We start from the raw sequence: 16,973 nt of genomic DNA, 5'->3' as shown, positions 1-16,973 counted from the left end.
CGGCAGAATGCACAGAATAAGAACTGGCAGAAATAGAACTTGATGATAAACCAGATGACTGTAGCTGATCACGTTACTGATGAGTGGATCTTTCATGTATCACGGTGCCTACATGCAGTCACACTCTATCATACAATACCAGCAGTCTCAGAAGTTATGCTGCACATGAGCTATAGGATTAGTAGTCGTGGACCAGCCGCGATTATTATGTATCCATATAAATTCTAATGAAGGATCCTGGCTATGTACAAAGGGGAACACACAGGGACAGCAGTTGCGCTAACAGCTGTCCCTGCGCGTTATATCCCCGGCAAATTAATTACAGACTTCTTACCCAGAAGTGAGAGACTTCCCCGGAGGAAGCAGACACTGCGCATGGGCACAGCATCAGCTTCCGGAGCCGGTGTGGGGCTGCGCGGGCAGAGATCCGAAGGTCTCTCTCTCCTGCCCCTGGAGCCCCCGTAGGCTCATCTCTGAAAAGCTTCACTTTTTGGAGTTTGGTACATAGGGCTGAGATCGTAGTCCCCACTAATAATAATGGGGACTGCGGTCTGCAGCTCTAATTAGCACTTTGCCGGACGTTTTTGTGCTTTTGGTACATAGTAGCAATACATAACATTATGCAGAGACTGCAGTTTCTGTATTTTATGTAAAAACCGCTTGATACATAGGCCTCTTACTATGAAACATTCAGATTCAGAATTATACATGCCAGGCCAATGTTTTCGCGGTTGTGTTACAAGTAGTGTCTGACAACCAGGGCTGGACTGGCCAACTGGTACTTCTGCCAAATGCCGAACGGGCTGGCTTTCCGCAGACCCGCCTGGCAGCTACGCCTCACGGACGGTACTATGCTCAGCGAATGGAGTTTCATGTTCGGCTGTGTCATTGTGTAGTGATGTCATGACGTGGCTGCATAGTGATGTCATGACATGGCCGGGTGGGATCTGAGCAGCCATACATGAAGGACTAACAGCCAGCCCTGTAACCGTGGCAAGTGCTACAATATGTACGCTCCAATATATATATATATAACAGATAAATGTGCCATACAATATATAGTAACATCCATACATTGATTTTTTTTTTTTTTTTTCCATTTTGTATTTAGCATTGTTATAAAAAAAATATATAGTTGCTGCTAGATTTAAGTTTTTTACTGTTTTTAAATGTACAATTATGATATATTTATTGTAGTAGCATATTATATATGGAGGGAGATGGGGTCCACTCCGCTGTAAGTGATGTAGGACAGGATAGTAATGTGAGCCTCTTCTCCACGTTCCCCCTTCTGTATCTCCTGGTTATGGGTGACGGTGTATTCCCAGCACATGATGGAGAAAGCTCTTTGTCAGATGGGTACATACAGGGGAAATACATATATAATTCATCAGGTAGCGGTCAGTGTGTGAGAGCACGAGGCGGGTGGTCCTCACTGTCATCTGCTCACTGGCTGCCTGTGTCCTCCTTTATGTTTCTGTTGGCTCCACCTCAGCATGTGTGGCCGGGGAGTTGTCCTAAGGATCAAAAAAGTTGTATGTGGTTTATGCAAATTTACAGCCCCAGACAGAGATTTCTAGAGGTTCACAGTCACTGTATGTTATTACTAAACCCAACCAACTACTTTCTCTGGATATTATATTACTACTGTACCACCTGCTTTTACCAATTATTCCTATTCTTACCACGGGGATACACTTAACAGTAAGAGACCAAAAGATATATAGAAAGTTGTTTTGGTGTCATAGAAAATGTCTCTTTACTATAAAGGGCTAAGATGCTTTCCTGCACCAACCAGGACCAATAACCCCCACTATATTCCTACTGGTCCAGTAATGGGCTCCATTTACAAACGAGTTTCTCCTGCAATGCTATGTAACGTTACCACTCGCCGCTTTTTTTTTATTTTTTTATTTCATTTTACTTGAATTCATCAATGCAGCGCTCGCCGGCAAGCGGTAGTGTTAAAAAAATAAAAAAAAGTGCAGGTCTGGTTTTCGAACTCTCTCCTCCCGCTACGCAGAGGCTGCAGTGCTATAGGGGCTCATTTATCAAGGATCGCTTTTGCAAAGCGATCAGGGCATGCCAGTAACGCCCCTGATCGCCACTGGGGGTGGGGGGTGATGCACATTCCTTTGGACTGCATGTGCACATCCGCCATAGCTAATAGTGCGCGGTGTAGCCTATTGGCTACAGCAGCTAATGCCACCTTCAGATGGCGTTGGCCAATATATGGAATGCATCGCTTTTATCACTCGCCCCATAGAAACCTATGGGGGAGGCGGCTGCCAGCGGTAATGGAGAGATCGGAGATAGCTGCTGTGGTCCCTCCTTCATACATACGGGGGACACTTAGTATTTGAGGTAAACCCTCGAAAAGGGCTGTTTTGGGGGATTTTACCTCAAATACACTTAGATAAATGGGCCCCATAGTGAGGGAGGAGTGGGCAGGAGGATGGCTCCAGTAGCGGTGTTCTCATCCAGGCAGTGCTGGGGGAGAGGAACGGTGCTTGTGGTACAGTCATCGCTGTAAGTTACAAATACCGCTCGTTAAATATCGACACCCGGTTATTTCTAATGAAGATCAGAATACTGAATAACGCTGCATTTAAACCGCTCCATCACTAATGACAAAAGGCTGCAGCTCTAAATAACATACGTAAAGTATAGTCAGGGACATTTTGTCTGAAATGGCCTCTTAAAGGCAGAACATATGTACAGTTAGGCCACGCATGTACATAGACAGAGCCGAGTGTCCCCCCGACAACCCGCCTCACAAATAATCCTACATCGGGGTACCCATGGCAGAGGAACAGTGTTGGAACTGTTCAGTCAATGGCTTTCCCCCAAGTACTGCGCCTCTAGACCCCAAATCTAATGTATACTCACATCTTTACTGGTACAAGCTGGTGAGCAGGAAAGAGAAATAAAATGTTGGGATTAGCACAAACCAATACATAAAATGTACTGACAATATATTACATAAAAGTATCCATAGTATAACCCAACACCAGTATCCTTAGCAGCATATTCAGCACCTCTAATGAGATTATAATTTCATAAATCTACACCACTAATCTTCTGTTTTATATTATTTGTCAGCATCTGGGCAATCTCCCCTCCCTATGCAGCACTACCCCCCCTCCCAGACCTCCGCTGTTACCTGTCAGACATGCAGGCTACAACTGTCCTCACAGAGACATTACCACAAAGCAGCCAATAAGTGCTTTATTCATCTATTAGTCTACTGCTTGTTTACCCAACCTGACCAATAATAATATGACATTCAAATATGTAATAATTTCCTGCACTGGTGATTTATTAGCAATTATATATAATTTATTACCCAGACTGGGAAATGCATGATGTAAAGTGGGGGTAGAAAACACATCTGCCTTTATAGTACTGATAAAATGATTTTCATTGTGTCATTGACGTGAAGTGTAAATAGATTATGCTGCGGCTTCGGGGCTATTTTCCGGCCTTGATCGATCAGTGCCACTCCCTGATCACCTCTCCCCTTCTCTCCACAGTTGGCCATTTTATCGCACCCCACTGTGCCCAACTCTGAATGAAAATAATTCACATGTGCTCGTAGATAGATAATAATAATAATATTGTTAGAAACGTTATTCATCAGAGCAGTGAAAGTCACAATTATTAAATAGGAGTCAATACATATATTGTCAAACATAGTAGTGGGTAATCTGGCTTGTTCCTCTCCTGCATCCTCGGGGGCGGGCCCTTTCCTGTCTACATCTCCAGGATTGGGTGTTTATCTGATAGTCAGGCAGATGTAGGAAATCCATAGTTACCTGCTGTTGTGTTTCTTGCAGCCCTTTTAGTTCTACATTTCCAGGCGAGGAGGACACAGATCAGGGCTATGACAGCTAGAGATCCGTATATGGCCCCAAGTAGTATAGGCAGCGGGGGTCCTTTCTCTACAGGAGAGCAACACACAAGTTAGTACAGTTGTATCTAGCTTCTATGCTGTGCATGTTGTTCTACAGGGTCTATGTACTAAACCTTAAAGATAGATAAAGTGGCCGGCTCCACTGAGCATGCACGGGGTATCGCAGCCGGTAGCCACCGCAGCAGGGACAGCGCTATCCCTGCTGTGGGGATAGGGCATCGCCAGGCTGTAGCTGTTAATGGCAACAGTTACAGTGGGCAGAACGGTCAGGCGATCTGACTGTTCATACATGGCCCAGGCTATTGGCGCTGATATCTTGTAGATAGCAATGCTGGTAATGACGGACGCATAGCACCCCTGTAATTTACCGCCAAACCCCTCGATCATACATCGGGGAGAAGCGGTATCCGCGGACATAACATGCGCTGATACCGCTTTGGCGGTTCATACATCTCCCCCATTGATAAACAAAGGCCAGAGTACCAACCAATCACCTCCCAACTGTAATTTTTCAAACTCGGCCTGTATACTGACAGGAGCTGATTGGTTGGTACTTTGTCTTCATTCACTTTATCTGTCTCTAAGGCTTAATACATAGACCACATAGGGGGCAATTCCATTCAGTGCGCTGTGTGGTCGGTGAATGCCGGTTATCGCGGTCATCGTCATAAGGCACGGTAACCGGATTTCTCTGACCAAAGTGCCAGGCGTGCGGCTGTTAGCGCCGCGTTATGTAGAAAAACAGCCGCGCATCCGGCACTTTGGTCAGATTTCTCTTCGCATCCCCAGGGGGGTGCGAGAAGAAATCCTTAGCGCTCCCAAACAGCGCTGTGTATTGAATAGCCCCCCATAGTGAGGTAAGGAGTATATGGGAGCGAAAAATGATGTAAAGAGCTAATATACTTTATGATGATACATTTATTATGCGGAGACCAAGAGGTATATTTACTAAAAGTCAATTGTAAATGATTATGATCAATGTCGATGATGTGTTGTGGTTTTGCCCTGTGAGATCATATTTCCTAGCAAATGGAATAAAGAGTCGAGACTATCGATGGTATAACTAATAATGTACCAATGTTTTAGGTTACTGTGCAATTATTATATTAACACATGATCTCAACAGACACTCGGGTCGTTTCCTTCTTATTCATGTGGTAGATTATTTTGGGATTCCAATACTCCATGACATTGGGATAAGGCGTCCATACCATCGATGGTGGACCAATGTTTCAGGTCACTGCATTTTTGCTTTTCTCTATGGATTTGGTGAATTTGCTGGGTTATAATGTTTTACATGCTCCCACTAGATGTTATGGCACGGAAGTTGTGGAAACAATTGTCAGATGCTATATAGCAGACAGGACCCGGTCTTCTAATGCAAAGAGTATAGACTTTATGTCCTGGGAATAACTGCTTGTTCTGTGGGCACTTCGGTCACTCAGCGATGCTTTGGGTCACCTATATTTTCACCTTGGCCGTTCAGATCATGGTTGGAAGGAGTACAGAATTAGCTATTTATACTGTGTGATCACCTACACTCCTTTCCATCTTTATACATTCAGGGCGGAATTCAATTGTTTCCAGCCCCTATCGCGCCTGACGGAGCTATTCAATTCTTGCTCTTGTCAAGCACGATCAGCTGCCAGCGCTACATATCAGCTCGCAGACCCAGGGGGATGAGCGCTGAAATGTGCGAAAAGTGACCTGTTTGGGCGCCCAAACATCACTTTTTGCGGTCGGGCCCAGCACTTTGGTCGGGTTTAGCTGCTTTATGCGGCTAAACCTGACCTCTATGGGCGCGATCAGCGAGAAAAACGGCAGCAATTGAATAGCGGCCCGCGATCTCTTGTCACTTTAGACGGGAGATCCGGACCGCGTAATCAATTGAATTCCGCCCCACTCGATTACTGTCAGGGTTTATAGAAATATAATTAATGAATTATTGAAAAGTTTTATATTTTAGAACACACATTTATCTAAAAGTGTGCCCCCAAAAAGAGTCTTTGTTTTGTTACTCTGCAGCAATGGTAACAAAATATAAATACATAGTGCTTCCAATTACAGTGCAAGGGAAGCTGGAGAGCACTTCATGAAAATATTTGGGGAAATGCGCTAACTCAGTGGTTCCCAAACTTTTTTGAATCACAGCGCCCTAGAGTATCAGCATTGTGATCACGGCACCCCTAGGCCAAACGTTTGTTATTGAGAAATGCAGAACAAAAGTAGTGAAGAGAAGTAAATTGTGCTCCCGTCATCCTTAGATTTGGTTATATAGTAGTGGACAGGTTTGTGCTGATTTTTGTGCACATATTTACATTACATGGACCATAAAGAATTTGATTTGGTGCTGGACCACCAACCTGAGGCACCCCTGCTAGTGTCCCGAGGCACCCCAGGGCGCCGCGGCACACAGTTTGGGAACCACTGTGCTAACTGGTAACCTGAGAGCACAGGGCCTGGAACCTGCAGCTAAATGAATTAAGCCCATCATTTCCGTATTCCACACTCACCTTCTATCTGTATAGATAACGCGTCACTCTCCTTCCACACACGGCCGCTGGGAGTCATCACCTCACAGGTATAATTCCCAGCATGCTCCGGCTGCGCTGACGGAACGCTGTATGTATCGGATGCGCTGAAGTTCTGCACACCCCACCCATCTCTGTAGAAAGCAAATTCCGGTTCTGTAGAAGATCTGACACAGTAACGTCTTATGTGACAGGTCAGGATCATCTCCTCGCCCTCTGTTACGGGTGATCGGCTATTTAATATTTGTGGATCATCAAATATAACTGAAAAGAGATGATAAAAATGTGCAGATGGTGATGATATAAATGCTACACAAAGATGCAGATCTCGTGCTGTACTTTGCGCTCTTTTTGTCAGTAGAGAATAGCGCCTACTTGAGAGCCACAGTGTAAATGCAACACATCTATTAGATGCAGGGTGCAGTACCGGTGTTTGGCCAGCAGTGTGCAGGGGTTACTCGTGGAGATTGCACAGCATGTAGAAGTAGGCAAACCAGAAGTCTCTAATAGTCCTCAGTCTGATGCAGAGCGTAAACGAGTAAGCGTTTAAAGTTTCAGATATGCTAGCAATCAGTCCAGGGGGCAATAGAGCGAAGTCGGGGGTCACAGGAAACGGGCCTTATGTAATAGGTTGGGAACTCCTGCGAGCAGTACCGTAGTTTTAAAGCGACAATCATTTTAAAGGCAAAACAAGCTTGGTCTGCAGCTCACAACCTATCACATCAGCCCCAAAATAATGGTGCAGCCGGTTATAAGGCAAAGTCAGGGGTAAAGGAAAAAAATCAGAAAACAGACAGGAGGAACAGGGGTAAATTACCCCACATGGGGTAAAAATGAAATTCCTGGGGGTAATGGACGGACAGCCAGGCATGCATATGAATCATATAGTATAATATAGAATGATACATATGCATGCCCGGCTGTGCCGCAGGGAGGCTCTAAGCCGGACGCCCGCTGAGATGTTATTACCAGCGGGCGCCCGGCTCCTTCCCTGCAGCGCCGCGTTAGCCGGAGGCTGGAGTTCTCTTTTGAACTCCAGCTTCCGGCTCTCCCCATGCGCACTATGGGAGAGGCGTCATGACGTCTCTCCCATAGGTTCCAAGGAGCAGCCGGGCGGACAGGACGGCGGCAGATGCAGGAGCGGGTGTTACGGTAAGTGTTTTTTTTCTTTTTTTCTTTTTTTTTTTTACAAGCGGCACTACAGGGGCACTACTGCAGGGGCATAACTATGGGGGCACTACTGCAGGGGCATTATATGGGGCACTACTACAGGGGCATAACTATGGGGGTACTACTTCGGGGGCATAACTATGGGGGCACCACTATATGATTTCCTTCCTTTCAAATCAAGGGGGGTAACGTCGGCGTATCTAAATATATTTTGGGGTAAAAGGTAATAAAGTTCCCTGACCCCTGCAGTAGAGAACCCGTACCCCAGGTGACTTATAGAAGAATAAAACCTCAGCTATGCCAGTTACACAAACATCCACAATAAGCACCGTCTGTCAATTTACTTTTATTTTTAAATGACTAAATTGGGCATAATATGATCTATGTAACAGGGAGGAATGGCGAGAACATCTAAAACAATTGACATCTTTAAATATCTGCAGAAAATGAAGCACATACCCCTTCTGTAGTCCTGACTCCTGATTATGATGGGACAGTCCTGATTTGCATATCCAACTGGTGCTGGGGATTACTATATAATGGGCGTGGCTGGGTGTAATTATGCATGGATTGGGGCGTGGTCAGGCGCTGTCCTTATTTTACCTTCTGTAATGCTGGGAGATGTACAGACATATGATCTCAGTGTCCCACACTCACCTTGTATCTGTACAGGTAACACGTTACTCCCCTTCCTCACACGGCCGCTGGGTGTTCTCACCTCACAGGTGTAATACCCAGAATGCACCAGCTGAGCTGACCAAACTCTGTATGTATCAAATACACTGAATTCTTGCTCATCCTGTCCAGATCTGTAGAAAGCAAACTGTAGTTCTGTAGCAGCCCTGGATGGGTTACGTGTTACGTCACAGGTCAGCGTCATCTCATCGCCCTCTATTACTGGTGACCGTTTATTTATTATTCGTGGAGCATGAAAAAGAGCTGAAACATATAATACAAATAATAGAGTACGGTGTGACGTGTGGGTCATTTACAGCCAGCAAGTGCTACACATAGATGCAGGTCTGACACGGTTACATCTGTGATTTATAATGCCAATACCAATATGTCATTCACAGGGGCATCGACTAGCTGCTTCATTAGATGCTAATATATCGCTTGGCGCATCATTAGATGTTAATATACCGCTTGGCGCATCATTAGATGGTAATATACCGCTTGGCGCATCATTAGATGGTTATATACTGCTTGGCGCACCATTAGATGGTAATATACCGCTTGGCGCACCATTAGATGGTAATATACCGCTTGGCGCATCATTATATGGTAATATACAGCTTGGAGCATCATTATATGGTAATATACCGCTTGGAGCATCATTATATGGTAATATACCGCTTGGTGCATCATTAGATGGTAATATACCGCTTGGTGCATCATTAGATGGTAATATACCGCTTGGCGCATCATTATATGGTAATATACCGCTTGGAGCATCATTAGATGGTAATATACCGCTTGGCGCATCATTAGATGGTAATATACCGCTTGGCGCACCATTAGATGGTAATATACCGCTTGGCGCATCATTATATGGTAATATACAGCTTGGAGCATCATTATATGGTAATATACCGCTTGGAGCATCATTATATGGTAATATACCGCTTGGTGCATCATTAGATGGTAATATACCGCTTGGTGCATCATTAGATGGTAATATACCGCTTGGCGCACCATTAGATGGTAATATACCGCTTGGCGCACCATTAGATTGTAATATACCGCTTGGCGCATATTTATATGGTAATATACCGCTTGGCGCATCATTATATGGTAATATACCGCTTGGCGCATCATTAGATGGTAATATACCCCTTGGCGCATCATTAGATGCTAATATACCGCTTGGCGCATCATTAGATGGTAATATACCCCTTGGCGCACCATTATATGGTAATATACCGCTTGGAGCATCATTAGATGGTAAATACCGCCTGGCGCACCATTAGATGCTAATATACCGCCTGGCGCACCATTAGATGGTAATATACCCCTTGGCGCATCATTATATGGTAATATACCGCTTGGCGCATCATTAGATGGTAATATACCCCTTGGCGCATCATTATATGGTAATATACCGCTTGGAGCATCATTAGATAGTAAATACCGCCTGGCGCACCATTAGATGCTAATATACCGCCTGGCGCACCATTAGATGCTAATATACCGCCTGGCGCACCATTAGATGCTAATATACCGCTTGGCGCACCATTAGATGCTTATTATATATATATATATAATTAGTCAGTGCTGTGCATGTGCTGGCTTTACGGATGTAACCGCGCATGCACAGCACTGATTACAGCTGCTGTAAGTTAGCGCAGGCAGGGAAATCTATGTCCTGAAAAGCTGTCATCGCAAATTGACAGCTTTTCTAAATAGATACTGATGGGGAGGAGGAATGATGAATTCCTGCGGAAATTAGGTAGAACTCCATGCCAGCTCTAAACCTAATTACCTCCAGAGAATTTTAAGGTATGATGAATAGTCCCCAGAGTCTCAGGGGTGCACCCCCACAAATGTGATTCCTGGTGAGACAATGTCTCAGTAGAATTTACTTTAATTAGTGGGCTACATCCTGAATTTTTTTATATAATATTTTTTGTGTTATTTGTTTTGACTGACCTGTGCTTCGGTTTTTCTCCCCAATTCCCCCTTGTGATTACTGTTACCCATTCTGTGCACCCAGGTACTCCTGGTATTGGACACTGAAGGACTGAGAGGTGGGGTTGTAGCACTAGCATAAATTCTTCACACGGCATTAAATTGCAGCTAAGATACTCACCTGCAAAATACAGAGGGTAACGTGTAGACCATCACGGGAGGCTCATGATTTTTTGGGTAACCAGAAGAGTAGGCATATCTCCCGCCCACTTCCTAGTAGGATGGGGAGATTTTACCTGGAATTTTCGGGTCCATAGGGAAGGGAGGGGGCTAAACAGCGCAAATCATGTCATTTAGCCCCGCCCCCTCCTCACAGACCGCGAATCGCTGGAGTTTTCTGTAAAGGGGGTGGGGCCTATTGCCGTCTATCCACTGGCCCCGCCCCCCAAAGAGGAGCGCAGCAGGTCCCCCTCCTGCTGCTCCCGGAAAGCTGCCCAGGAATGTCGGGAACTATGGTGTAGACAGGAGCTGGCCGGCGAGCTTACACCCAGCTAGGAAATACATTTACCAGGCCGTCGCTGCTTCTCAGCGGGCAGCTGCTGAAAATGGCGCTGCGTGTTTTACACTGATTGCTAGTGCAGCTGTATATTGTTCAGCCCCAACCCGCCGAGAAGCGGTCGCTTTTGTAAATCTAGTATTAGGCCTTATATAGCCCTGACTAACCACAGCCATCACCACACTTTTCACTAGTGTGAAAATACCTACGCTAATGGGGGCTCATTTAAATTGGCACCAGTGCGTGTTACATAGTGGGCATCTGTGCGCAGTCAGTTTCTGGATGTCTATATTGATACTAATGATGAGATTTTATACAATTTAAACATTTAAAATGCGGTTGTAGTGTGATATTTCTAATTAAATTCGGATTGTGAATTTAGGAAACATCACATGGATGTGCTAACTTCCGCATGCAGGACCAGAGGGTCTCATTCAGACCCGCTCGCGAGCCCAGGACGCTTGCAAGCGGGTCGATGGTACCCAAATGCGCATGCGCACGACGGAGGCTGCTCCATCGTGCGCATGCGCGAGACCCGGCGAGCGACGGGGAAGCCGTCGCTCGGGGTCACGCACCAAAGGGGGCGTGCTGTCGATGTTGATTGACAGCACGCCCCCTTTGGTGGGTGTGCCGGGGGCGTGGCTGCCAGACGTGGGAACGCCTACCATCTGGGTCCGGTCCCACTGACATCACTAGTGATGTCAGTGGAAGTGATTTTGTCTCTGATAGAGCCAAAATCAATCCAGGGCTTGCGGTCACCGAGACCCTACCGCAGGGTCTCGTCGCAAGCCCGATGGTCGCAATGGTCTCGACCATCGCGACCATCTTTTTGGCCGCTCGCATATGCTGTGGGTGGTCACCCACAGCTATGCGAGCGGCCAGGAGGCCGCTCCAAAGTTTAGGTAGGACGGCCCTGATTCAGAGCGAGCGCTCTGGACAGAGCGTCCGGCTCTGAATCAGGCCCAGAGCGGGCGATAAAGCTCGGACCCTGTGACTCTCGTCTGCACAAATCTCCCTGTATTTTTCGGAAAAAAATACAGGAAGAATGTGGAATATTTTTAGTAAATCTGGCCAGATCACATTTCCCATTACAAGTATGAGAAATGCGATCTGCTTACTGAAATGATGTGATAATTAGGGTTTGGAGTAGAATTTAGTGAATTCTACTCCAATTGCCCTTTAGTACATTTTTGTGATACTAAAATGATGTGAAAATGCCTTTTTACTTTATTAAAATAAAAAGTTTATGAAAAGCCCCATAGTCCCACTCCCCGACTGTGACCGTTGTAGTTATCATATGAGCAAAAAAAAAAAGAGGGGGCATTTCCCATTTTGTAAATGTGGGGAGGGCGAGTTGTGTTCTGCTTCTTTCCCTGTGTAAATGTCTGAGGTATCCTCGGCAGATATGATATCAGTATTTCACACTCACCTTCTATTCTTATATAGAAGTCATCACTCCTCTTCCTCACACGACCGCTGGGCGTTCTCACCTCACAGGTATAATACCCAGAATGCACCGGCTGCGCTGACGGAACGCTGTATGTATCCGATGCACTGAATTCCTGCACCTTCTGCTCATACATGTAGAAGGCAAACTCCAGCTCTGTAGTATTTAGTGTATTCCTCACACGGCCACTGGGGGCTCCCTCATCCCCGAAGTCCATCAACTGAGCTAATGGACCGTTGTAGGAATCATATCCTCTGAAGTCCATCTCGTCTCTGTGTAAAGCAGATTCCCGTCCTCTTGCACCCCAGTAACTTGTTACCCGACAGGTCAGGGTCAGCTCATCGCCCTCTGTTACTGATGGCTGATTATGTCTTATTTGCGGAGTACCAAACAGAGCTGCAAGAGAAGACAATACAAATACTGGGTACGGTCGGTTCTGGATTAAACCCAACGGTTTTTAATTTTACCAACCAACAAATCTTAATAAACCAATTTTACAACACAAGGCAAACATTAACAATTAATGTTTTTAAACAAATAAACTTTATTAAACAAAAAAATATTACATTTGAAACCATATCGCACAATATTATTAAACAAAATTTTTTATTTTATTTCCACATCAAGTCAATATCATTTTGATCCGTTGTCGCGGGGCACCTAAAAGGTGCAGGGCCCATAGGCCGGTTCCTATTCTCTCCCTATTTGGTAACCCGCCACTGGGTACGGTGTGATATGTGGGTCATTTCCATCCAGCGAGTGCTAGACAAAGATGCATATATCATGTTGTACTATTGTGCTTGGTTGTGTGAGGATGATAAATGACACGGCATGGCTCTCTGTGGCATGGCACTGGCAGGGGTTGTGGCCCTGGTGGGCATGGTTTAGTTGTTAATGGGTATAAAGCAGTTACGTATTTGGAGGATTTGACATGGAAGAAGTGAGAGGTGGTTTTAGTGTGAGCTAGCTGTATGCACTTTCCTTACCGACCCTGTGAGTAGTCATTTCACACCCTCCAGCAACGTACGTGTGTGTGTATATATGTATGTGTATGTATAATGTATGTATGTGTGTGTATATGTATATATGTATGTGTGTATGTATGTATGTATATATATGTGTGGGGGGCCCATTCTGCACACCCTGCACCCATAGAGCTATACTCACCTCACTGGAGTCTCGCGGCGGCTCTACAGCAGCAGCAGAAATCGCCAGGGAAGTGCCATGGTAGACATTTTCCTGAGGATTTGCGCAAACATCGTAGTCTGGAAACAAGCAGATTGTCACTCCCCAAATTCCAGTATGAACCACTGTCCTTTTATTATCATTATTACCTATAAAGTACGTGTTAGACAAGCCTATGGTTCAGGCGTTCACACACGGAAGGTTTAACTACAGTATATTAAGAGAGGTTCTGTCTGATAATAAACTTATATGACCTCCCATTTATTCGCATTAAGCTCTGCTCTAGATGAAGCAAATGACACAATGGGCGGAATTCAATTGTTTTTTGCGGCCCGCATCTCCCGTCTAAAGTGACAGGAGTTCGCGGGCCGCTATGCAATTGCTCCAGATTTTCGTGCTGATCGCGTCCAAAGTGGTCGGGGTTAGCCGCGTAAAACAGCTAAACCCGACCAAAGTGCTGGGTGCGATCGCGAAAAGTGATGTTTGGGCGATCAAACATGTCACTTTTCGCACATTTCAGCTCTCATCCCCCTGGGGCTGCGAGCTGAAATGTAGCGCTGTCAGCTGATCGTGCCCGACAGGAGCAAGAATTGAATAGCTCCGTAGGGCGGGATGGGGGCAGGAATCAATTGAATTCCGCCCAATGGGTCTGATGTGAAGGGGCATGCTATTGCAGCTTATTTCTGCTAATGCCGCATCCAGTGGTCTTCCTACTGAGACGGCCACAGTTGCTAGTCTCGACGCGCCCGTGTCTGGCTAACCACCCTCCCTGTGATCTCCTAGGTATTGCCACTAACATTGCCTCTCTCTGCATCCAAATTCGTTCGGCGTCTCTCAGAAGCCTCCGGGCCCCACCTTCCCTCCTGCTCCCACTCAGTCATACTAATGTACAGAAGACAGCAGCTGCTTGTCCTGCTGGGGGAGGGGTGACGACATTACCTCGCTCTGCGGCTGCACACCACTACAGCCAGCACACAACAAGCGCAGAGCCAGGCCTGTAACAGTCATGAGAAGTACGCTGTCGCCCCTCAAGCTGTGAATGGGTTCGCAGTGGATAATTTATGCACACCCCTGCAACAGCAGCCTGGTTATAACCACTCACTCATTTCTTTCACACCCATATCTAAAAAATATTTTGCCTCCAATGGCCGACATAGGTCAGCGTTTTCAGGGGCTCATTCTGAGGTGGACGCGGCGCAGGTGTTTTGCTTGCTGCAGTCGCACCTGTGTCTTAATGCTAATGCTGCGTCTGATTTTTGAAGGACTGAGACGCCAACTTGCAGCGACTTAGTGCAGCGCATTTCCATCTTTAGACGCACCATCGAAAACGTGCACCAGGCCTATGGCAGGTGCAGATTGCCATCCGGAGTATGGCGGCCTCTGTGAGCGGCTGTACGTCTTCGTACGCAGCTGCTGTCGGTGACATGCACAGTTTGGCTTAGCCAATTCAGTTTCGTGCTGCAACCATTTCCTCAGGCGGTGATGCTGGAACTGTGTAACCATTTTTAGTTGCTATTTGTGGTATTGTCTATGATGGGACAATCAGTGTATTTTTCTGTGTATTTTTAAGCGGTAAAAGGAGCTTATTTATCATATTACTTATCTCTTCTATTTTATGTGCACAGACCACTTTAATAGTAGTAATAATAGGATTATACTTATAGGATTACTTATTAGGTATTTATTTATAGCCTTAATACTATTATCATGTATTTTTGTAAGTTAACCCTACAATAAGTCAACACCAGAGATAAAATGCCCTTTTTATTAAATTAACATATACTGTATATATTCCACTCAGTCTGGATTTTGTGTTGACAGTCCTTATTGGCAAAATGCAAACATCTGGATCATGGCTTTGTGTAAATTAGGCTGCGGCTGGGTAGATAGAGCATTGAATGATCAAACTGTGCCCACTGTAAGATGGGGAGATATACATACAGTACATATGGGGCCAAATGTAATAATGTGAGAGTGTAGAAAATGGGAGAGATTAGCAGTAATAACACTATTACATTGGTCAAGTTTCATCTTCAAAATGGGAAACATTTGGATGTTAAATAGTGAGGTTCTTTTAGTCTAAAAACATTGGTGTTTGCATGTTCTCTGGCTCTATTACATTGGGTGAGTTTCCATGTTCTCAGCTCTATTACATTGGGTGAGTTTGCATGTTCTCGGGCTCTATTACATTGGGTGAGTTTGCATGTTCTCAGGCTCTATTACATTGGGTGAGTTTCCATGTTCTCGGGCTCTATTACATTGGGTGAGTTTGCATGTTCTCAGGCTCTATTACATTGGGTGAGTTTGCATGTTCTCAGGCTCTATTACATTGGGTGAGTTTGCATGTTCTCGGGCTCTATTACATTGGGTGAGTTTCCATGTTCTCAGCTCTATTACATTGGGTGAGTTTGCATGTTCTCGGGCTCTATTACATTGGGTGAGTTTGCATGTTCTCAGGCTCTATTACATTGGGTGAGTTTCCATGTTCTCGGGCTCTATTACATTGGGTGAGTTTGCATGTTCTCAGGCTCTATTACATTGGGTGAGTTTGCATATTCTCTGGCTCTATTACATTGGGTGAGTTTCCATGTTCTCGGGCTCTATTACATTGGGTGAGTTTCCATGTTCTCGGGCTCTATTACATTGGGTGAGTTTGCATGTTCTCGGGCTCTATTACATTGGGTGAGTTTCCATGTTCTCGGGCTCTATTACATTGGGTGAGTTTGCATGTTCTCAGCTCTATTACATTGGGTGAGTTTGCATGTTCTCGGGCTCTATTACATTGGGTGAGTTTCCATGTTCTCGGGCTCTATTACATTGGGTGAGTTTGCATGTTCTCGGCTCTATTACATTGGGTGAGTTTGCATGTTCTCAGCTCTATTACATTGGGCGAGTTTCCATGTTCTCGGGCTCTATTACGTTGGGTGAGTTTCCATGTTCTCTGGCTCTATTACATTGGGTGAGTTTCCATGTTCTCTGGCTCTATTACATTGGGTGAGTTTGCATGTTCTCGGGCTCTATTACATTGGGTGAGTTTGCATGTTCTTGGGCTCTATTACATTGGGTGAGTTTCCATGTTCTCGGGCTCTATTACATTGGGCGAGTTTCCATGTTCTCGGGCTCTATTACGTTGGGTGAGTTTCCATGTTCTCTGGCTCTATTACATTGGGTGAGTTTGCATGTTCTCGGGCTCTATTACATTGGGTGAGTTTGCATGTTCTCGGGCTCTATTACATTGGGTGAGTTTGCATGTTCTCGGGCTCTATTACATTGGGTGAGTTTGCATGTTCTCGGGCTCTATTACATTGGGTGAGTTTCCATGTTCTCGGGCTCTATTACATTGGGTGAGTTTGCATGTTCTCAGCTCTATTACATTGGGTGAGTTTGCATGTTCTCGGGCTCTATTACATTGGGTGAGTTTCCATGTTCTCGGGCTCTATTACATTGGGTGAGTTTGCATGTTCTCGGCTCTATTACATTGGGTGAGTTTGCATGTTCTCGGGCTCTATTACATTGGGTGAGTTTACATGTTCTCGGGCTCTA

At 45.4% G+C, this 16,973-nt stretch overlaps 1 protein-coding gene across 1 annotated transcript in view; it reads right to left on the bottom strand.

Moving 5' to 3' along the window:
* Positions 1–1,104: 1,104 nt before the first annotated feature.
* The window catches only part of LOC148532528 (hemicentin-2-like), a 120,771-nt gene continuing 104,902 nt past the window's right edge, over positions 1,105–16,973 (bottom strand). The window contains exons 19-24 of the mRNA XM_088467511.1: positions 12,228–12,641; positions 8,272–8,553; positions 6,427–6,708; positions 3,816–3,941; positions 2,890–2,906; positions 1,105–1,517 (exon numbers count right to left, since the gene is read on the bottom strand). Coding sequence (XP_088323637.1) covers positions 1,470–1,517; positions 2,890–2,906; positions 3,816–3,941; positions 6,427–6,708; positions 8,272–8,553; positions 12,228–12,641 — 1,169 coding nt within the window. The 3' untranslated portion in view covers positions 1,105–1,469. The remainder of the gene's footprint in view (positions 1,518–2,889; positions 2,907–3,815; positions 3,942–6,426; positions 6,709–8,271; positions 8,554–12,227; positions 12,642–16,973) is intronic.

This window comes from Taudactylus pleione, unplaced genomic scaffold, assembly GCF_031769625.1.
Source record: "Taudactylus pleione unplaced genomic scaffold, aTauple2 ptg000073l, whole genome shotgun sequence".
Lineage (NCBI taxonomy): Eukaryota > Metazoa > Chordata > Amphibia > Anura > Myobatrachidae > Taudactylus > Taudactylus pleione.
The sequence above is the reverse complement of the archived record's forward strand: the minus strand, read 5'-3'. Positions and strand labels throughout refer to the sequence as shown.